The 23,494-nt window shown below is 38.0% G+C and overlaps 1 protein-coding gene across 2 annotated transcripts in view; it reads right to left on the reverse strand.

The window, feature by feature from the left end:
* The window catches only part of CADM2 (cell adhesion molecule 2), a 511,850-nt gene that overhangs the window by 127,308 nt on the left and 361,048 nt on the right, over positions 1–23,494 (reverse strand). Inside the window, exon 8 of one of the 2 annotated variants that reach the window (XM_040338752.1) lies at positions 14,628–14,741. The exons of the other annotated variant lie outside the window; for it this stretch is intronic. Coding sequence (XP_040194686.1) covers positions 14,628–14,741 — 114 coding nt within the window. The remainder of the gene's footprint in view (positions 1–14,627; positions 14,742–23,494) is intronic. 2 annotated transcript variants of the gene reach the window in all.

Here is a 23,494-nt window from a genome sequence, read left to right on the forward strand (position 1 = left end):
ATTAATCTAAATTTGGATTCAGTTATCTACTTAAATTGGCTCTGAGACATGGACTTGGATAATATCAGTATAACGTAGACATATCCCCAATAGTATTGCATAGAGAAATAAAATAAAAAATGCCTATAATTTGATTTATTGTAGTTTTATATTTATTTACATTATTTTAACATATTAATTTATAAAAAAAAGTTTCAGGATAAACAGATTTACTCTGTATAAAAGTCTCAATTCTATTGTACTATGTGGACAGAAAAATAAATAGCAGAACATTGAACATGTTCAGACACAGGGACCTTGTGTGGTCCTATAGATCTCATTTGATATTAAAGCAATTGTAACAATAATTGTCATTTTTCCCATTACCAAAAGATTTCTGTTAGCATAACAAAAAAAATATATATTAAAATCAGGATCTTCAGGAGTTCTACCATTTGCAAATCACTGGGTATTAAAGTTGGATGTCCCAATACTGTCTGGAGTTTCCCAAACTACCTAATAGAGAAGGCCTTAAAGAGGAAGTAAACCCTGATGGGTTTTACTTCCTCTTTGTTTCCCTGCAAAGGTAAAGCACAATGGGCTAACTATGCATTGCATAGTAGCCCATTATGTGGCACTTACCTGAAACCGAAGCCTGCGATGTCCCCGTCTTCTTTACTGGCTGGAAGCGTCCATTCTTCACCCCTCTTCCTTCCGGGGCCACAAACTCTGGTTCTGTGACTGGCCGGACTAACATGACGTCACTCCCACGCATGCACGCGGGAGGCGTCAATCATGGCATAACCCCAGCTTGAAAAGGCACAGTGTGCCCTTTCGAGACGGCGCATGTGCAGAAGATGGCATCGTTCGGGGACATTGCAAATATCTCCTAAACAGTGTATGTTTAGGAGATGTTTCAAGCACCTACAGGTAAGCCTTAATGTAGGCTTACCTGTAGGTGAAAGTGGTCTATAAGGCTTTACAACCACTTTATTGCTTATGCCATTATCTTTACTACAGCATATATACAATTTTTAGTGCACCAATTAAACAAAATATATATATATAAAATAGTAATAATACTTTCCTTATCCTTATTCCTTGTCGATGAATAAAACTAGAAGTTATATTATGTGTTTAACATCAGAAAAGCCAGGAGAAATATTTGGGGGTTCCAGAATCAAACAGGTAGTGCATCAATGAAATGGTACTTGCATTTTTAAAAGGTGCTTCCTCTGTTTTAAATTGAAGTATATAAATGTATTTGAAACCTACATAGCTTAAATTATCATTGAATATACTTTACTATTTTTAAGTGCAGATGTAGCCAGTTATCCCAAAAAGGTCTGCGAAAACAACTACATTGTTTATAAACATTAACCCAGAATGTATTTCCTTGTCAAAGTATTTTATTGAATGAATATGATAATCCAAGTACAAATCTTGTTTTATACATGTTGTAGTAAGTTATCCAACTTACAACAGGTTTGAAAAAAAAAAAACCTTGTGGTCCACTATATGGCTTCCATTCCATGGACATTTTTGGACGTTTTTACAGCCACTTTTCTGAGCGTTTTTTGCAGCTTAAAAACGGCTCTCCATGTTAGTCTATGGCCTCATGCCCACCATGACGTTTTTAAGCTGTAGATGGCTGAGCAGTTTTTAAGCTGCAAAAAAAAAAAAACAGGACCAGTGTGTTCTGAAGCTCCAGCGTTAGAGCTGTAAAAACGCCAGACGTTAAAAAATGCTCAAAAACTCGCAAAAACGCTCAAAAATGTGCAAAAACGCTACCACGGTTTTATAAAATAAAATTAAAAGGATAGACAAAAAAAAACAAAAATAAAAATGCATAGGATAGGATAGTAGGAAAATAGAGAAGGAAGTGTAGAAGTCCACTGAGATGGTTCGACTAAGTTGACCAACAGCCTGAGTGTTTGAACAGAACACTATAATGTTCACGATAATGAGTAGGGTAACACCCAAGCTCTAGAAATTTGGTTTTGTAAGTCATTTATTACCAAATAAATCTTTCAGCTACCGTATACTACCTATACTATGGCATAAGAATTGAGTTGTCGCGGAATGATGGAAGGTGATAATTAATCCAAGGGTTCCAGATTTTTTCAAAGACTGGAATTTGATCCCTTTCTATAGCTAGCATTTTGGCATGAGACATGAAGTCATTTACTCTACGTATGGTCTCGGATATCTCCAAGTCAGGGGTCCTCCATGCCCTTGCTATTGTTTGCTTAGCTGCCATAAGAAGTTGAGTGAGAAGTTTGAATTGCTTATGTGTATTGCGATCGGGTTTTAGGTTGAGCAAGGCTGTGGCTAGGTCTGGTTGCACAGTGAGACCAAATATTCTGGAAGCAGTTTCAAATACCTTTTCCCAATATATTTGTATTAACGGGCAGGACCACCAAATATGTAAGTGGGTGCCTGGATCAGGACAGCCCCGGAAGCATTGGGCTGTTTGGTTTGGCGTAAATTTGGACAACCTGGAGGGAACAAGGTACCAACGAGTTAAAACTTTGTAGTTGGTTTCTACCGCCAGGATATTTGGTCAGGAGGATTTTGTTGCAGACTAGATTTTGGACCAATCAGCCATATCAAATGTTCTTTCCAGTTCCTCCTCCCATTTACATGCATAAGGTGGTTTATCTAAACCAGGGATAAATAGAAATGTGGGAATATACAGAAGATATTATACCACTTACATGAGGGTCTTTCAAGCATGCTGATTCAAAAATCGTAATTTGGGATAGAGAGATATCAGTGTTTAACAAAGGTGTGTAAAAAAATTGATTTGGAGGTATCTAAAAAGTTCAGAATTTGGTAAGTTATAGGTGTCACAAAGGGTAGGAAATGTGAGAAAGGATGTTGAAGAAGTTAGGTTACTAAGCCGCATAATGTTCAATGAGTTCCAGATCGTAAATGATTTGGGTGAGATCCATGCTGGGTAGAAAGCAGGGTTTTTGAACCCAGAATGTATTTCAACTGACATGTTCTTACTCTAGCAAAATATTTTTTGTATACAGTCTGGCTTTTATTTCTGAAAAATGTTACCAGGAGATCCTGAAGTAGATCCTGAAGTAGGAAGACAACATGCGTACACTGCTTTACATTACAGCCATTACAGCCAGTGGTGTAGTCAGACTGCTGTCCATGCTCACAGATATACAGGCTGTCATGCAGATCTACAGTGTCTCTGTAATCTCTCCAAGGTTGCTGTGTATCATACTGCATTTCAGTGGGACTTTACAAAGGTGGCAAAGGCTGCTGGGATCTAAAGTTCCTGACTGTGTGTAGTGTACCCACTCCCTGCCCTGTGGAGAAGTGGGGGAAACCCTGTGGTAGTCACATGTGCAAAAGAATACAACAAAATAAAATAAAGTACTTACAAAATGGTTTGGGTTGTTACCTACTCTAGCTGTATATGATAGTGGAGGCTCATGTCTACTTCAAATTTTTTAAACCCAAGAATAAAAAATATTAGATTAAAGCTTATCAGTCTTTAGATGTGGTGGCTGTATATGTTTTCTTTTTTTAAGCCCTTTTCCTTACTGTTGAGACAGTCAGTAATATACTTCTTTTCATAGGGAGTCAAAGTTCACTTACTGTACCTACAGCATCTTGTCACTCTAGACTGCTCACTCTTTAAAGCAGAACTTTACTCATAACAACTTGCTAAACAAAAATAATGTTCTTTAGCAACTAACATACATTCCACATTAAAGGAGAAGTCTAGCCAAAGCTCATTTGGCTGTACTTTTCCTGTGAATAAGGAGTGCAGTTCGTTCTGCATTCCTGTGACCTGTTTTCAGTTCAAGTCACAGAGCTGGTCCAGGCTCAGATAAGATCATGACAATGAAGTCAGGATCCACCCACATGCCTTGACCGGCACCCGGCTCAGCGTCTCAGCGAGCCACTGAGAGCCTGAGCCCCCTTCACAGTCCAGCGCTCCATTGAGCAAGGGGGGGGCAGAGCAGAGAGCTGCTTACTGACAGTCACCAGCTCTCTGTTCAGGGAGCACTGAGAACCAAGCGATTGGCAGTGTTTAATTGCTCGGTTCTCAGTGTTATAGATAGCGAGGGACAGATACAGAATTGGACTGATGTTACATCCACCTAGGTAAGTATCATTCTGCAATAAAACAAATACTTCTCTTTTAATAATTATGCTACCAAAATTAGTGTGTGCTGTAAATTGCCTCCAGCATTGTTCCTGTTTCTTTTTACTGAAGGCTGTCATTTTGCTAAAGCTCAGAGTCCCTGAGCAGCGGTAAATCTTTGGGCTGCCATCAGATAGGCCTTATGTGGTTCTGATTTTCTGCACAATGCCAAAAATGGAGAGCTACTGAGCATGTGCAGAGCAGGGTGAGACAGTGTATTACTGGATTTTAAACAGTATAGACACTTATTTTTAAAGTTTTACATAGCTTTAAGTGATCTGGCAGGACTTTTTTCTGACTAAAGTTCCACTTTACATGGGAATGCAGAGCTCCCCCCCTTTTCCTATCTCCAAAACCAGGAGGCGGCGTGTTTTGTAGTTCACATAAATGAAATGGGAAGAGCTGGTAAATGATAATATTGCTAAGCGCAGCAGAGACCACAGGAAGCTACAAGCACATCGGTTTTGTGGTAGAGTCAAAAAGTATTTCTTTACACTTACTGAACAAATATAATAAAACACTTTCAAAGGAATGTTTAACAGATCAAAAGGGAGCAAATAACAATTGCTCCACATACACTCTTTTCTTAGTTAAAGGAGTTGTAAAGGTAAACAAAGGTAAATAGCTTCCTTTACCTTAGTGCAGTCCTCCTTCACTTACCTCATCCTTTGATTTTGCTTTTAAATGTCCTTATTTCTTCTGAGAAATCCTCACTTCCTGTTCTTCTGACTGTAACTACACACAGTAATGCAAGGCTTTCCCCCTTATGTGTCATTCTCCCTTGAGGGGGCGAGCAGGAGAGTCAGGACGCCCACTAACACACAGCTCCTTTCTCTATCTGCAATGTAGAGAGTGTCCTGGCTCTCCTGCTCGCCCCTTCCCCCCTCAAGGGAGGGGGCGAGCACGACACTCCACACCAGGGAGAAAGCCTTGCATTATGGTGTGTAGTTACAGGCAGAAGAACAGGAAGTGAGGATTTCTCAGAAGAAATATGGACATTCAAAAGCAAAATCGAAGGATGAGGTAAGTGAAGGAGGACTGCACTAAGGTAAAGGAAGCTATTTAGGAAAACATTTTTTTACCTTTACAACCCCTTTAAATCCTAGGATGAAATAAAAATAAGACCATTATATATAACTCTAAAATCTGTAACAATGAATGCAATTCCATACTTATAAAAAAGAATGCAGCAAACACTGATTCATTAATTAATATATTCATCAGATAAAAAGGAAATGAAACACTGTAAATATTTCATTCTGGTTGTCAGAGACCACTTATTAGAAGTCACCTGTTTCCACCACAATTCATTAAGTTAATTAATCTGTCATTTTGTTCATTTCATGCTTGTATCACCTGATGACCTTCAGTGTAATATAATGTTTTTCAGCCACAAAATCTTATTGATCTTCACCCACTTATCTTTAAGATTCCATATTTTTGCAATCTCCTTCCTAAACCTGGGCCCTGTAATGGAAAGGAGCCATACGATGAAACAGTTCATCATACTGAGCCAGAAATATGATGGAACACCAGCTGATTCCCTCCTAAAGATGATCCCTGCAGTCCTTGAGATAAGTTATTTTAAATTTAAGAGACATATCACTCAAATCAGGCATACCAATGGGATTTGCGAAAGGTGGTAGTAGATGAAAATGCATTTTAGAAGTTTATAAATGGGCTAAAAAGTATTAAATGGATTATATCAGATTTCACGTTTCTCCCTACCAAATTAAGATCACCCCAAGCACAATCATATTTAAAATCACTCTCCAGCTCAACTTTTTATCTCTTAGATATCCTTTCTTTATGCTGTAACTGTTGGATTTACGGTAATGTACATCTATTTTTAAAATAATTGCTGTCAGCTAAAGTTTGACATCATACTGTATATCCTACTTCATTCTTCATTTGAAAAAAAGTTGCTTCTGTAAGTATTTCTCCTTGTGTCTAAAACTCTTATATAGCCCACTTGCTGACCAGCCACCATCATTATACTGCGGCAGGTTAGCACGGCTGGGTAAACTGCCATAGGTGTACATCAGCCGATTTAAGAGCTATAGGAAGCGACACTCATGCTGCCGGAGGCACTATTCGCATGGCCGACAGCCACGATGTCCACCGGCAACCCATGATCGCTTCTCAGAGTGCCAGAACAGGGATCTGTCTATTATTATTATACAGGATTTATCTAGCGTCAACAGTTTACACAGTGCGTTACAATATAAAAGGGAGACAATACAGTTATAATACAATACAATTATTAGGGTTTAAGAGGGTCCTGCTCAGAAGAGCTTACAATCTAATAGGGTGGGGCAAGTGGTACAAAAGGTTGTAAATGTGGGGAATGAGCTGATGCAAGTGGTAAAATATTTGTTGGAGACGTGAAAGGCTTCCCTGAAGAGATGAGTTTTTAGGGGTTGCCTGAAGGTAGCAAGAGTAGGGGATAGCTGGACAGGTTGAGGTAGCGAGTTCCAGAGGATGGGAGAGGCTCTGGAGAAATCCTGGAGATGAGCATGGGAGGAGGAGACGAGAGAGCTTGAGAGTAGGAGGTCTTGAGAAGAGCGAAGAGAATGGTTTGGGTGATGTTTGGAGACAAGATTGATGATGTAGCTCGGAGCAGAGTCGTGGATGGCTTTGTATATTGTGGTTAGTATTTCAAATTTAATTCGCTGGGTGATTGGGAGCCAGTGTAGGGATTGGAGGAGAGGGTTGGTAGACACTGAGCGGTTGGTGAGGTGGATAAGTCTGGCAGCAGCATTCATGATAGACTGAAGAGGGGATAGCCTATGTAGAGGCAGGCCAATGAGAAGGGAATTGCAATAGTCATGGTGAGAGATAACATGGAAGTGAATAAGGAGCTTGGTGGTTTCATTGGTTAAAAAGGGGCGAATCTTAGAGATGGTATGGACGTGAATTCTACAAACGTTGACAACGATTGCACTTGGTACACCTAGTACCCTGGCATGAGGGGAGGGACTGATGGTTCCATTGTTGATTTTGATGGAAAAGTCATGGAGTGGGGAATGGGCGGAGGGTATTAGTAACTCAGTTTTAGAGAGATTTTGTTTAGGGAGGAAGTGTGACATCCATGCTGAGATGTCAGTTAGTAAGTTGTCAATGTAAACAGACAGATCCCATTCTGTCAGGGAAGTAAAGAGAGATCTGCTGTTCCAAGTGATCAGGAACAGCGATCTCTCTCTACTCCCTGTCAGTACACTACCCGCATAGTTAGAAACACCTCCATAGGGAACACTTAACCCTTTGATTACCCCCTAGTGTAAACCCTTTCCCTGCTAGTGACATTTATACAGTATTTTTTTGTTCTGATCGCTGTATAAGTGTCAGTGGTCCCAAAAAAAATTAAAACATGTCCGATCTGTCCACCGCAATGTCGGAGCCCCACTAAAAATCACTGATCACCGCCATTACTAGTAAATAATAATAATAATAATAATAAAAATGCTATTAAAATATCCCCTATTTTGTAGACGCTATAACTTTTGCACAAACCAATCAATATATGCTTATTGCAATTTTTTACCAAAAATATGTAGAAGAATAAATATTGGCATAAACTGATAAAGACATTTTTTTTTCTTTTTGGGGGGGAAATTTATTACAGCAAAAAGTAAAAATATATATTTTTTTCAAAATTGTGACTTTTTTTTGTTTATAGCACAAAAAATATAAACCGCAGAGGTGATCAAATACCACCAAATTAAATGAGGTTAATAAAATAAATAAAAGGTTGACTCATATTTCTTTGCAATGTGCAGGAGGAAGTTAGTATAAAACATAAAAGGTGATAATTGGTCTTGGGTCTTGGTGTGTGAAACATTTTAAAGAGGTAGTAATCCTGCTGCTGCTGCTGGAAAAAAAATCCCTGCAAGGCAATATCATAATGTGCTAGTATGCATACCAGCACATTATGATAGACTTAACTTAACAAAGCCCTCCAGTGCCACAATGTCACTGCTGAGACGGCTGACATTTTCCCCCGTCTTCCTTTCTGAGTTTGCCACCGAGACCTGAAAATGTCACTCCTGCAAATTCACGTGGGAGCCTCCATTTCCAGCACAGGCTCTAAAGGTCCGGCACGACCCTGTGTCGAAGAACTAGTCAAAAGTTATCATGCTGATAACAGAGGAATGGAGCAGCAGAAATACATGGCTTAGAGCTTAGCAGAGAGACAGTGACTCGTGTTTAGCCACGTTTCGTTTACAAGCATTTTTGACTATTTGGAGTCACCTAGTCACTTGTCCTCCGTCCACAGTGGGGATCAACCTAGAACTGTGCTATTGTATTTTGACAGGGGGACAGTTTGCCGCTAAAACTGCTGGCTGCAAATGCTGATCGAATACTGGTTTTCCAACAAGACCTTTCAACAGAATTTGGTTATAATGCCGCGTACACACGGTCGTTTTTTGTGATGAAAAAAAACGTCATTTTTAAAAACGTCATTTAAAATGACCGTGTGTGGAGAAAACTTTGTTTTATGTCTTCTGAAAAACGACCAAAAAAAAATTCGAGCATGCTTCAATTTTTTATGTCGTTTTTCAAAACGTTGTTTTTTGTGTCATAAAAAATCACTGTGTGTAGCTAAAACGCAGTTTAAAACAACGTTTTTAAACCCGCGCATGCTCAGAAGCAAGTTATGAAGCGAGCTTGAATGGAACAGAGTGCCGCCGTACGTGCTGAACGTAACCGCGCTTTGCTAGACCATTTTGAAAAAACGATGGTGTGCAGGCAACGTTGTTTTTTAAAATGAAGTTTGAAAAACGTTGTTTTTTTTCATGAGAAAAAATGACGTTTTTTTTCATCACAAAAAACGACCGTGTGTACGCGGCATTAGACTGGCTTCTAAAACACACATGGCTAAATACGGCTAAATGCGGCTAAATGCTGCATGGGAACGTGTCCAAACGGACATTTTTAAACGTTGTTTACTATCTGTCAAGTTAAATCGTTCAGGAGAGGTTTTAAAACATCCCGTGTACATTAAGCCTTATGCCCTGTACACACGATCGGTCAATCCGATGAGAACGGTCTGATGGATTTTTCCATCAGTTAACCGATTAAGCTGACTGATGGTCAGTCGTGCCTACACACCATTAGTTAAAAAAACGATCATGTCAGAACGCGGTGACGTAAAACACAACGACGTGCTGAAAAAAACGAAGTTCAATGCTTCCAAGCATTCGTCGACTTGATTCTGAGGATGCGTGGATTTTTAACTGATGGACGTGCCTACAAACGATCGTTTTTTTTCTATCGGCTAGGTATACATCGGTTAATTTTAAAACAGGTTTCAAATTTTTTAACCGATGGATAAATAACCGATGGGGCCCACACACGATCGGTTTGGTCTGATGAAAACGGTCCATCATACCGTTCTCATCGGATTGACCGATCATGTGTACGCGTATTAGTGTCTTTGTTGTGGTGTTTGAGGATTTTTGAGAATGAATTACTTAACATTACAAACACCTAGAGAAGGGAGTGTGTGCTTGTTTTAAAGCTTTACTGCTTGAGAACACGTACATTGTTTAATGTTAGTATTACAATTAGGAAACTAGACTTTTCAGAAAGTAACATAGGGAATGATTTCCCTCAGGACAGGCTTACTTTTTTGCTAATATCTCAGCAAAAGACTGCTTTTTGCTTTCCCTAATTGTTTGGCCCTACTGCAATGAATAGAGTTATGAATCTCTATCCCTTAATTTGTGCACCTAATTAGTACATGAAACAAATGCATGCTTTTGTATAATAAATGCCTCCGTTCATATTTGGTATACCTACTAATTTCTCCTCTGACATCTAGTTCAGTCATCATATTGTAAGTAAATAATGAACATGACTACGAAGTGTTTTCAAATCTACTTCTAAATGGGATTTGCAATTTTAATTTTTTTTTACTTTTTAAATCCTTTGTCTAATCTTTTGCACCAACTCCATTCTAAGCACAGTGTCATCAATAGGAAAATATTCATAAGATAACAAAGTTTATCATACTGCGCCAGAAATAAGTTAAACCACCGACTGATTCTCTCATTCGGATAATCTCTGTGGTCTTCAGATAAATTCTTTTAAACATTAAAGAAAAAAATGGAAAGGAAACCAGTTATGCCATGTGATTCAGTAAGATGGCAGGATAAGAATTGGAAGTTTGGAAGAGTTAGATTATCATATCAGATTTGACTGTTACCAAAAAGAGGTTTCAAAGCAAAAAACATATTTAGATCAATCTCGAAAAAAACTTACCAGGTTTCCTGAACATCCTGTCCTTCACCCTGCTATTTAGATTACATATCTTATTTGTAGACATCATTGGAGTACAAAATTATACACAAATAACCCTCTTCAAAAGGGCCTCCTACAGGCTTGTGCTGCAACAATGGCATTAAAAAATCAGCCCACCCTAAAGTCATAGTTTAGTTATAAATGGGGACTGGAGGACTTAAAATGTTAAATGACTTAAAGATGTAAAATGCTAACTATATTTAGGGGTCTACTGCAAATAGTGCTTTTATATTTTTTGCGTAAGTGACATTTATTATGCTGAGCAAGCAAGTTGCTAATGTCTCTAAGTCTGTGAGAGCTGTAGACAAGCATAGTCAATGGGAACACTGGAAGCAAAGTTAAAGAGGATCAGAAGTCAGCTAAAAGTGGACTTTCATCCATTAAAATGACTCCCCCTTATTTCCTCAGCTTGCTCCCCCCATCTTCTAACACAATTAGAAAAAAATCTAAAAGAAAAATAATTTTTAAGCCATTTTTAAATGGTGCTTCCTGCATCCTTACCTAGAGTAGGATGATGTGTGAATCATGAAATCAGAACAAATCTAACAGAGGAGTCTATAGGACCTGGCAGAGCCATGTAGCCACAGAAGGCAACAGGTCTCTGACAATATATGGGGTCTGGAATACAAGCAAGGTATGTCTGTGAATGCAAATAAATCACTAAATAATTATTCGCTCATAGGGCTAAAAGGTAATACTGCACACTATATTCTGGATACAGGAAAGACAAATTAATAAACAAAAAGAGTGCACAAGCCTTCTAACGATAAAAATCACAAAAGAAGAAAACAGTAAAGTGATGCAAATAATATCAATATCAATAAATAAAACCATTAATATAGTGGAAAAACAAAGAAACTTCTTCTTGTCCCCTGAGGATGTTCTTCGCAAAAATGAAATGCGTAGGAAGGGCTAGCGGCAAATGATGTTATCACATCTGCTAGGGTAATGCAGCATGGTGTTTTTGAGATTTTCCTACCCTGAGATGCTTGAGAATATTTGCATGGAATAAATTGGTGTTTTAGCAATATTACGCTTTAGTCCTTTGTATCTTAATGTGTAGAATTGTGCTTCCTGGACAGCCAGCGGAGGACTTGGAGGTTGTTACCATACCGTGGTGTGATTCACCTTTGGTGTATCCTGCACTAGTGATTTCTTATAATCTGAAGATCCAATCATCCAGTAAGGGAATTCATATATCTATGTCTGAGGTGGTTTGGGACAAAAAACATGGAACTTTGGCATTTCATTTTCACACACGATTCTAGACTGGCTCCCTAGTGGAGCCCTGAAATATTCTTTTGGGAGAGAACTTTCATTTTCACACAAGATTGTTTGAAAATCCCCCTCTAGTGGGGCTCTTAATATGCCTTTGGGTGTGAACTTTCATCTCTATTGTATCATTGTTTATCATTTATACTGAATATGGTTTTATTTTTCCACTATATTGGTGGTTTTATTTATCGATGTTGATAATATTTGCATCACTTTACTGTTTTGTCGCGTACACATGATCGTTTTTTCCGTTGAAAAATCTTGGATGGTTTTTCCAACGGAATTCCACTTAAGCTCTGAACTTTCGACCATTAAGAACGCGGTGACGTAAAACACTATGATGAGCTGAGAAAATTAAGTTCAATGCTTCCGAGCATACGTCAAATTGTTTCCGAGTATGCGTCAGAATTCTGCGCGTCGGAATTGCTACAGGCGATCGGATTTTCCAAAGGGAATTTTTTTCCATCAGATAATTTGAGAACCAGCTCTCAATCTTTTCTTGGCGGAAATTCTGACAGCAAAAGTCCGATGGAGGATACACACAGTCAAAATTTCCGTTCAAAAGCTCACATCGGACTTTTGATGTCGGAATTTTCGATCGTGTGTACGGGGGATTTGTTTTCATTGTGATTTTTATGGTTAGAAGTTTTGCGCACTTTGTTTATTACTATGTCTGTGAATGCGCGGGGGCTTGTGGGAATTTCAACGCGTGCATAAGCGCTACATGGCTTGCCAGGTCCTATAGACTTGAAAGAGACCCATGGCATGTCTATATATGATATATATTACCAAGATGGCTGAACTGGAGCAAAGGAAATTATTTATGCTGAGAGTAAGACAATGCTGGACTTCATGAATTGGTAAGCGAAGAAATCTCACCAAAAGACCCCAAGAATTGAAAAAAATAAAATAAATGCACCCCTTTTGGTGCATTTTGATGCCTTGAGCAGCTCATGCAATGCACATTAATGTGCATCTAAACACATTATGTACATTGATGCAACACAATGGTGTGAAAGGGACCTTAAGTATTCTTTATCTGGATTTGCAGGAGCATCTAAAAATCTAACAAAAGTTTAATGCTACCATGGATAAAAACAGTAACAAATAATGTGAAATGTAAGAAAGTGTACATAAGTTTAAATTTAAATATAACAAAAACAAGTCTGGCGCTAGGGGACCAGGATGGTGAGCCCCTGGTTGAGGATGGATGGTACCATGTGGGGAGCCCTAAGCAGCTATCTGGAGTTTTTGGTTGTTGTACATAAGTTTAAAACCTATCCCAGCATACAGATGAAGAGAAGTTCTACCTTGCAAATCCATATATACATAGTAAAAACAGATACTGATAATTACATCAAGCAAAGAGAACAAGAGAAGTAATACTGTGCTGTGTTCATTTTTACAAAATAAAATAAAGGTACTGAGAATTGCACCCAGCATACAGAATATAAGATATGGTAGTGTGAAATGGATGCATACTGTACATGCAGAATAAGAATGGATACTAAAAATTACACCCAGTATAAAAATTCATATACAGTAAACACAGATACTGATAATTACATGAAGCAAAGAGAACAAGAGAAGTAATACTGTGCTGTGTTCATTTTTACAAAATAAAAAAAAATACTGATAATTACACCCAGCATACAGAACAAAGAAATACTGTGCAGTGTTCATACAAGTAGATTTATAGAAAATATTAAGAATTGCACTCAGCAATGAGAACAATCAAATTCGGTACTGTGCAATATCCAATCCTTACAAAATAAAAACAGATATTGGAATTTACACCAAGCATATAGATAAAGAATTGTAGTAGTATACCTCATACATACATAGAAAAGAGCAGATTTATAGAATGCATAATCATTTTCTCCAATGGAAGAACAAAATGAGGAGTGGGCACCCAAACAATAATAACTTGGAAAACATTGTGCAGCACAGCGGGAAGTATGCTGAGAAGAAAGGCATAAATCTTCCTCCCCTGGAAGTTGGGCCCTGGGCTGCCTTCCCATCTACCATAGTTGTTATCTGCCACCGCAAAAGGTGGTATCATTGTTCAGAAAGACAGCTCTGCAGCTCTGTGAGTCTAATCAATACTTCTTTCCTTTATTACATGAGTATTAAGTTCAATCTTTTATTGATCATACTAGCACTGTTTAAAGGATACACAACTGCACTAAACACTGTTTTTAAATATTTAGCCAGAGCTCTGCTGAAACAGTCAATTCTGTTTCTTCATTTTATTTAAATTGTTTTATTATTTAGGGTGCCTATATATATATATATATATATATATATATATATATATATATATATATATATATATATATATATATATATATATATATATAAATATATATATATATATATATATATATATATATATATATATATATATATATATATATATATACGGCAACCCAAGAGCTCCATTTAAACTCAATTGATTTGACTTCCATTTTAGTTGTATACATTTTTGGCTGCCCTGACATGTAGCATGGTCTGTAAGAATTCATCTTCCAAAATGCACTACAGTCACTATAAAGCATTAAAGATCAAAACATTTTTCAAATTTTTTTATAACCCCCCCAAAAAATCCCCAATGTTCTTTTGTCGTGGGATTGTGGTGCATCATTTGCCTCCAAGACAATAAAGCCACGAGTAACTAAGTCTACGCCATATCAACAGAAAAGTGTAATTTGCAATTATTTTCAAATTGTTGCTCTGTTACCATGTTCCTTTTACTTTGTTCAAATCCTTAAAAAAGCACAAACCATCACAACCCTTGTTATTAACACTTTAACTCACTATGAATGTAAATTTCATATCTAATTGCATCAAGACATTTCTATCAATCTGTTATACAAGGCATACAGTAGAACAGACATACCTTTGATGCCGGAAGCGGATGTGGTTGAACGGGTTGGTATGGAAACAGAGGTTGTGACTGTTGCAGTGGTGGAAAGGGGGATGATTGTGGTTGGAATTAAAGTGGTAGGGGCATCTGGTCAATGGGAAAACATAAAAAGAGACATGAAACATAAAGACAAAATTATATCATACAAAAACAAACAAAAATAAAATAAAATAAAAATAAAAAAAAGCATAACAATGGTTAACCCGGGTAATGTAGACATAATGTTAACAAAGACATGCTTAAAGCAAAGTGACTCAGACACTTGGTAATTTTTTTATATTAAATCACTCTCACTTTTTTCATACTTAACAACAGAGGAGTATAATTACCAAAGTGTAAAAAATAAAAAAATCCTCGGTATAGATTTAAATTACTGGTTATTGCACAAAATACAAGTTTTTTTTTCATTGAGAGTGGATTTAATTGACAAGAACCAAGCTTTCTTTGTGCCATTTACAATGGGTTGTACAGTGGAGATCAGGTGTGGATAAAACAACATGCTGGGGAGATGTGGGAGACAAACAAGAAAATAATAACATGCTAAGAAAATGGAAATTATATGTTAAAAATGAATATTTCACCTGCAGTGCCTTCCTAAGGTATATATCACTGAAAACTAAGAAGCAAGTGGCTTTTTTATGTAGAGTACTCTGTAGCCATTCACCGGAAGGATCAAGCTAACAGAAAGCAAAAAACATATAATCTCCTTGTTTTCCCTTTGAGTCATAGAAACTTACTGATGCCGTAGATGGAAAGTTTATCTATTGCTGATAATTATCGAGCAACAAAAGATGAAATCTATTAAGTTATTCAATTTGCTTGGTGATCAACATTTAACCATCTTAAAGTGTCATCCCTGTCAGAAATAAAAAACCATATGCAGGGCATCTCTATAAAAAAGAAACATTTCCCCATGTTTTATCTCATTAAATACAATGCAACTTCCGAAAATGATCTCTTGACCCAAGCAGAAATGCACTCAGCTTCTAATTTCCTGGTGTAGGCTTCCAACACAGTACCTTTTCTGGACTGAAATCTCAAGAAATGGTGTCAGCCCTCCCCAGTCATCTTTAGCGTTAGGGCGATGTTTTGTAGTCCAAGATAGGGTTGATTAGACTTGAGAATACAGAGGAAGTTTGTATAGGATACAGTACAGCTGTGAATTTCTAACAGCATCAATAGTTTTTTTTGCACTTTTTTGCATCAAACAAATATAACAAAATGATTTTAATGCAATATTTAACAGACCAAAAGGAAGCAAATAAGAGATGTTCACTCTAATGGATTATATACACTCTAATAATACAAATGCTATTTTGGTAAAATTAAATTATTGAAGAATACAGCATAACGATAATAGTAATGATGATGATCAAAAGTTTTACATAACACAAATTCCAAAAGAAAGAATATGTTAAAGCAGACAGAAGAGAAAGACGTTTGTAGCATCAAAAGGGAACAGGCAAGGACATGGGGCATTAAAAAGCATGGTATAAAAACTGTTAAATAGCATGAAGCCGCTTTCTAAAAGACTTCCCTTTGATGTATCTCTTCCTTTTGGAATAGGTACTTTCTATATAACCTGAAGTGTATGAGCACAGACTGGTTATTTTGGATCCTTTCATGCCAGCAAGTGGTAGAAGAGCTCAGTGGAGGGGTAAAATGAATTCCTCCTCTATTTTTGACAGAGTGGTACTCACATTGCATACTGTATAAGCATGATATTATTTCATATATATATATTATTTCAATAGACTGTATAGTGGTTCTGTATATGCTTTCTTTATTTAATTATTACGATCTGGATTTGAAAGCAATACAACTTGTCAGGTAAGGCCAGAAAGATTAGTAATGTGATTGACAATGGTATGAAGTTTGATAGAGAGGTGTATATATAAACCCAGACAGCACAGTGCAAACTCCTCAGAAATTGTCCTTGATAATTAAATGCATTGGGTGGGGAAAATCACTGTGACATCACCACGCACGCATGGGAGGCTGCATGCCAGCATTCAAGGCTAATTCACTCTAGTGCATTGATCTGTATTTTAGCACACTGCGGATCAACACATAGACACATACAATACAATTGTTTTTTTATGTGTCCTATTCACACTACAGTGCTGAGTTGACCTGAATTGCATTGTGTTGCATTTGTGCATGTTGATGGATGAACAGGCCCTAAAAGACCAAAAAAAACTCTGTACTGGGGGAATAATAAATCAGTGCTGTGACTATCCTTATACAAGAGGGAATACAAATCTGATGAGCAACCTAATTGACAGGGGGCTGCTTGGGTTGTGGATCACTAGCACTTCCTCATATACATGGGTTGGTTAATTTACTAAAGGCAAATAGACTGTGCACATGCAGTTGCTCCAGAGCTTAGTAAATAAGGTAAAGTTTCATTTTACAAAGAATACTCAATCACGCGCAAAGAAATAAAAAAAAACAGCATTTTTGCTTTCACATTATTGGATGATTGAAGTCAGCAGAGCTTCTTCTCGTGTCTTAGGTTCTGGAGCAAATGCTCTTGCCGAGTGCAACTGCACTTTGCAAAATGCACAGTCTATTTGTCTTTAGAAAATCAACCCCAAAGAGTGCAGTATGTACACTATTACACAAAAGTAGGATATGTGTAATGGTTACTGGTGGATTATACAGACTTATAATGTGATGAAATTAACTATAGTAACTTGCACTTGACCCCTTATGTCGGTGGTCAGTGGTGAAAGTGCCCTTTAAATGATGTTGGTTAGTGATGTTGGTGCCCCCATAACATATGAGTTTAGTGGTCACTGCAGTGCCCTCTTACAATGGTAGTTAGTATGCCCCTGCATATTGGTGGTAATTGTCCTTCCTTAAATAAGTTGGCAGTGTGTGCCCCTTACATTGGTGATCAATGTGCCTCCTTTATATACTGGTGGGTACACACTTTAAAGAGAAATTCTACCACTATAGCTTTGGGGCCTGCTGATTCACTGATTTCAGATGCCTTTATAGAAGCAAAAACTATTCACACATTCCAACAATCCCACTGCTGTGCCCAGTCTACCACAATGTACCACCAAGTGCCTGGTCAGTAATCCAATCAAAGCTGGCAGTAGTTAAAAAGACAGTTTAACGTTAAGTTATCCAGATAGTGTCCAACTGAGGCTGAGAAATTTTGGTTCGATCTGATGGCAACCCTTAGATATACAAAATAACGACATCCCTGTTCTTTTATTTTAAAATAGATATGGGGCATTCATTCCACACTACACGGGCTGGGGTAGAATATGAATGTATTCAAGGGTGACATATGGTAACTTGGTTGGGTTCTATTACATTTATTTATCCACAGTTCTTTTGGATAAAATGTCTAAGTGAATAATTATTTAGTTCTGTGATCATGTTAAGACCCGGTTCACACTGGGGCGACTCGTCAGGCGACGCAGCCGCCTGACAAGTCGCGTCCCATTCTAGTGAATAGAACCGTTCTAATAGGAGCGACGCAAGTCGCTCCGATTCAGAAGAAGGTTCTTGTACTACTTCGGGGGCGACTCGGGGCGACCTGCATTGATTTCTTTACAGAAGTCATTTTGCAAGTCGCCTTAGATGTCGTCTTCATGACGCCTGGCCAAGTCGCCCCCGAAGTCGTGCCGCCCCTGTGTGAACCGGATCTAATAGGTGTAATTATTTAAAATGTTCATTAGCTAGAATATCCATATTTATAAGCAAAACAAATAAGAAAATACACAAAACATGCTGTCTTATTTTTTATCGGCATGACTGTATACAAATACAATCTCTCAAGGCAGTACACTGAAATATATTTATGAATGCATTCATGTCATGTGGTTTCCAAACTCACCTTGGAACTCAGGTCATTATAAAAACAAATATGAATGAAGTGCCCTTATCCTTAATCATGTTTTTGGCCATCATGCTTTTGTGTCCTTACTAATCTGTTTTTGCTATTTCTCACTGCATTCTCTGTAGGGCGTCTGGCGCTTGGCTACTTATCAAAATGTGTTTCTTGTTTACGGTAATTGTGCCTGTAGTGTAACTAGTCTGACTCTTACTGACCACTCTAAAATCAGAGCTTTATGCCTAGGCATCTCTTTTGTGGCATAAAACACATGAAATGAATTTAAAATGGTGATAGGGTCATTAATCTGAAATTAACTCAGACAATTTATGATGGCTGCCTAATATTGGGTGACAGCTGCTTTCACTGAAAATATTTAGCTTAGATTGAATGACAAAAATAAGTAAAATGTGGAAATTTTAAACCCATAACTAGGTTTTATAAACGAATTCTAAACGTATTTAACCGCTTCCATACCGCGTCATAGGGAAATTACGGCGGCAGGAACCCTTCGCCGATCCTGGTGGACATCATATGACGTCCTGTGTTTCCGGCGATGTAGGGCACGCGCGCCGCCGCCGCCGGGCACCCGCGATTGCCGGTAATCACGGCAGGAGTGTGGATCTGTGTGTGTAAACACACAGATCCACCTCCTGTCAGCGGTGAGGAGACCAATGTGTGTTCCCAGTACAGAGGAACACACATCGGTCTCCTCCCCTTGAGAGTCCCCATCCCCCCTCCCCCCTACAGTTAGAACACACCTTAGGGAACATATTAACCCCTTCAGCGCCCCCTAGTGGTTAACCCCTTCCCTGCCTGTCACATTTACACAGTAATCAATGCATATTTATAGCATTAATCGCTGTATAAATGTGAATGGTCCCAAAAACGTGTCAAAAGTGTTCGCCGCAATGTCACGGTCACAGTAAAAAATCGCAAATCGCCGCCAATACTAGTAAAAAAATTAATAAAATAAAAATGCCATACATCTATCACCTATTTTGTAGACGCTATAACTTTTGCGCAAACCAATCAATATACGATTATTGCGATTTTTTTTTCAAATTGTGATATTTTTCTTAAATAAAAAAGTAAAAAATATTATGTTTTTTTTTTTAAATTGTCGCTCTTCTTTTGTTTATATACAGCAAAAAATAAAAACCGCAGAGATGATCAAATACCACCAAACGAAAGCTCTATTTGTGGGGGGAAAAAAACATAAAGATTTAGTTTGGGTACAGTGTTGCATGACCACGCAATTCAAAGTGCAACAGCGCTGAAAACTAAAAATTGGTCTGGGCAGGAAGGGGGTGAAAATGCCCTGTACGGAAGGGGTTAAGAAAAAAAATAACAAACATGTTATAATTACCTCCTCTGTGCAATGATTTTGCACAGAACAGCCCTGGTCCCATTCTTCTTGGGCCCCCCGCCACAACTCATGGCTCATCCCCCTTGTCGGGGGAAAGGAGCCAGCTTGCCCATTGACACACAAGCGCCCATCCCCCCACCCCTCTCTCACTGGTTAACAGCAGCAGGAACCAATGGCTCCCGCTGTTTCTTCTATGTCCAATGAAGAGAGAGAGAGAGAGCTGGGAAAGCTACTACCCTCATGCACATCATTGGATTGAGATTAGGCTCAGGTAAGTATAAGGGGGAGCTGCTTGCAGACTGTTCATAGAGTTCATTAAGGTAGAAAAAAAAAGCATAACTTTAGAACCACTTGAATTAAAAGAGACAATAGAGTTATAAACATGGGCATGGCTGTCATTGATGATACTGCAGGCATTAAATGGGAAGGGTGGAAAACCTTATCTTCACTAAAATAAGCTTGCCCCCTCTTACTTCTCTTCCCTGGTGAAATAAACAAAACAATTCAGTAAAGTCAACCCTGAAAATGTATTTTAGGTGTTTAGTTTTGCTCTTAAAAGTAGTTACAAAGGACACAAGCCAAAAACTTCTCAAACATAAGTTGCAAATACTAGTTCATGCACACAGTATATTCTTTCATACCACATAGACATTTTTGATTAACCCAATGAAATAGGCTGTTCACTCAGGAAGGGAATTATCCCTTAGAAGAGTGCATTTACAGTACCTTTAGCTTAGTGAATGTGGTGAAAATTTACTTTGCAAAGAGTTCCAATCATGTGCAAGGAAAAAAAAATATTACTATTATTTGCACAAGACTAAATAATAGAAGTCAGCAGAGATCCAACTCATTCACTACACAATGCTCTGGGGAAAATGCCCTTTGCCAGGTGCAACTTCCATCACAAAGTGAACAGCCTATTTGCCTTTAGTAAATCAATTCCACTGTGTCAAGTTAAGTCAAAAGCAATAAAATATCATATAGAGCAAAATAATATCATATATAAATAATATGAATGGGTATGAAAGAAGTTAAAGAACATTAGTATACAGTCCTAACTTGTTCCCCCAGATTTTATTTAATTTATCTGGGAATACCATGGCTATAAGGATAAACTTATTAGGTCAAGCCTCATCTACCAAAGCCAAACACATACTGGTATTAGGAGTACAAGGATTTTTCCAAAGGATCAGTATGGAGTTGCATGCATAGAAGCATATTAAACTGAACAGAGTTCTGTTGGAAGAGTGTGCAATAAAAGGTTCAAGGAACGCCAAGCAATAGAACTTCTGGGGTTTGGGGGATGGAAGTATCCACTTTGCATTGCATGAATGAGTACATCTGAGTCCAGTAATCCATCATGGGCAGCTGCACTGATTAATATTGACCTAAATCTATAGCACTTGTACAGCCCTGCAGGTGATGATTGTTCTGCATAAAACATTAAAGTCCTACTGCAAATAAACTGTACAAGATCGTTTATGTAAAATAGATTGTAATAATACTTTTGGAAAAATATTAAAGAGTTTTAGGAAATTACAAGATTGGTGGGATCTTGAGGAATACATAATTTTTAAGCAAACATCAGCTGCCTTCTTGTCTAATACCCACATACAAGAATACTGCCAGCTTTCATTTTTCTGTCTCCTTGTACCTACAACAGCAGCCAATGTAGAGCGCTGGGTTGCACAGTAATGCCGCGTACACACGATCGGTCAAACCGATGAGAACGGTCGGAAGGACCGTTTTCATCGGACCAAACCGATCGTGTGTGGGCCCCATTGGTTATTTATCCATAGGTTAAAAAAAAGCAATCTTGTTTTAAATTTAACCGATGGATACCTAACCAATAGAAAAAAAAATGATCGTTTGTAGGCACGTCCATCGGTTAAAAATCCATGCATGCTCAGAATCAAGTCGACGCATGCTTGGAAGCATTGAACTTCGTTTTTTTCAGCACATCGTTGTGTTTTACGTCACCGCGTTCTGACACGATTGGTTTTTTAACCGATGGTGTGTAGGCACGACTGACGATCAGTCAGCTTAATCGATTAACCGATTAAAACGGTCCATCAGACCGTTTTCATCAGATGGACTGATCGTGTGTACAGGGCTTAAGGTTATATTAATGTCAAATATCACATTTTCAACAGATCTCTTAAAGTATAACTAAAGGCAAAACTTTTTTTTTTACTGAAAGAAAATCCAAAATGTTGTGTTATTGCCAGAACAGGAATAGAGGATAAATACTCCAATGGGGACACTTGTTCTGGTGATCCTGGTGACAACAAGGAATTCCCTCACTCTGAAGGGATTTTCTCTCACTTCTGGTTTTAATTAAGGAAAAAAAAGTGAAGGGAAATCTCCCCAATGAGAAACATATAATAAACAAAAACTGGCAGTTATAACCCTCCCTTAACCTACGCAAAGTGTGAAAAAAAGTTTTGCCTTTAGTTCTACTGTACTTTAAACAGAATAATGAGTATCAATTCCCTTATTCCTAATTATAATATGCTGTACATGGCAGTACTTCACTCTTTGAAATTAACATGATAGAGCAGCTTAAGCCACTCAAAGTCTTCTACATTCTGTAGACCTGCAGCAAAGATATTTGGGTGCCCCTCTGCTTTTAAACTCACGTGCCTTAATAGGGCTTTCCCACTCTGTGTTTTATGGGTTTGTTTGTCTCTTTCTTTATTTCTGCACATGTTACTTCTGTTCATCATTCTTTGAGATCATATGCAGTATATGGATGCCCTTAAAGCGGTAGTAAACCCATCCTAAGCTATTTCCACCCTGTGAACTAGTTGCTTGGTGTATAACGCTTCCTACCTTATCCCTTTCTGTGTAATCTGTCCTTTTCTAATCAATGTCATAATCGGTGCATGCCTAGTTAGTCCCGTTTTTCCGGCGGGCTTTTCTTGCCGGAAATAGGCCAGGGCTGCGTCATTTCCTTTGCATGACGTCAGCTCCAAGATCCCGTGAAACTGTTTGCCATTCACAAGCCGAGCCTTAATCCGGCAGTGAGCGCGCAAGATTAGAAACAAGGGTTGATGTAATAACAGTATTGAACACGGAAGACAGAAGTCAGCATGGCGGTGGCTGCAGAGGAAAAGAGCTTTATTAAATACAACGTAAGAAGCCTTCATATATTTTCCCTATGCAGTGCTTTAATCTAAAGTAACTTAATGAACCTCATTCTGTGTATTTTCAGGTAGAAGTATGAGAGTTTACTACTGCATTAATCAACAAAAAATATTTTGGCATCAGTGACTCAATAGATTAATGACATTGCAATATGTGTTAATGTGTATTTACAGAATGTCAATCAGATCCAAGCCCACTGAGAAGAAAAGGTCCCCATTAACAGAATTTTAATAAAAACGAATCACAAAGAAAGCGCAAACAAATGTCACAAATTTGGCTCCACTGAATGGAAGCAATCAATGCAAATAAAATACCCCTCTTTTTTCTGTAAGTCATGAAGTTCAAAGTTAAGAGTTCAAGACGTATGCCATAATGGAAGTAAAATTGCTTTTATGGATGATAAGTAATACTAAAGTAAGTTGGGCAGTTTATTTGTTGTGGGAGTCTCTAAGGGCAATGACACTCTATATTGCC

This window comes from Rana temporaria, chromosome 2, assembly GCF_905171775.1.
Source record: "Rana temporaria chromosome 2, aRanTem1.1, whole genome shotgun sequence".
Taxonomy (NCBI): domain Eukaryota; kingdom Metazoa; phylum Chordata; class Amphibia; order Anura; family Ranidae; genus Rana; species Rana temporaria.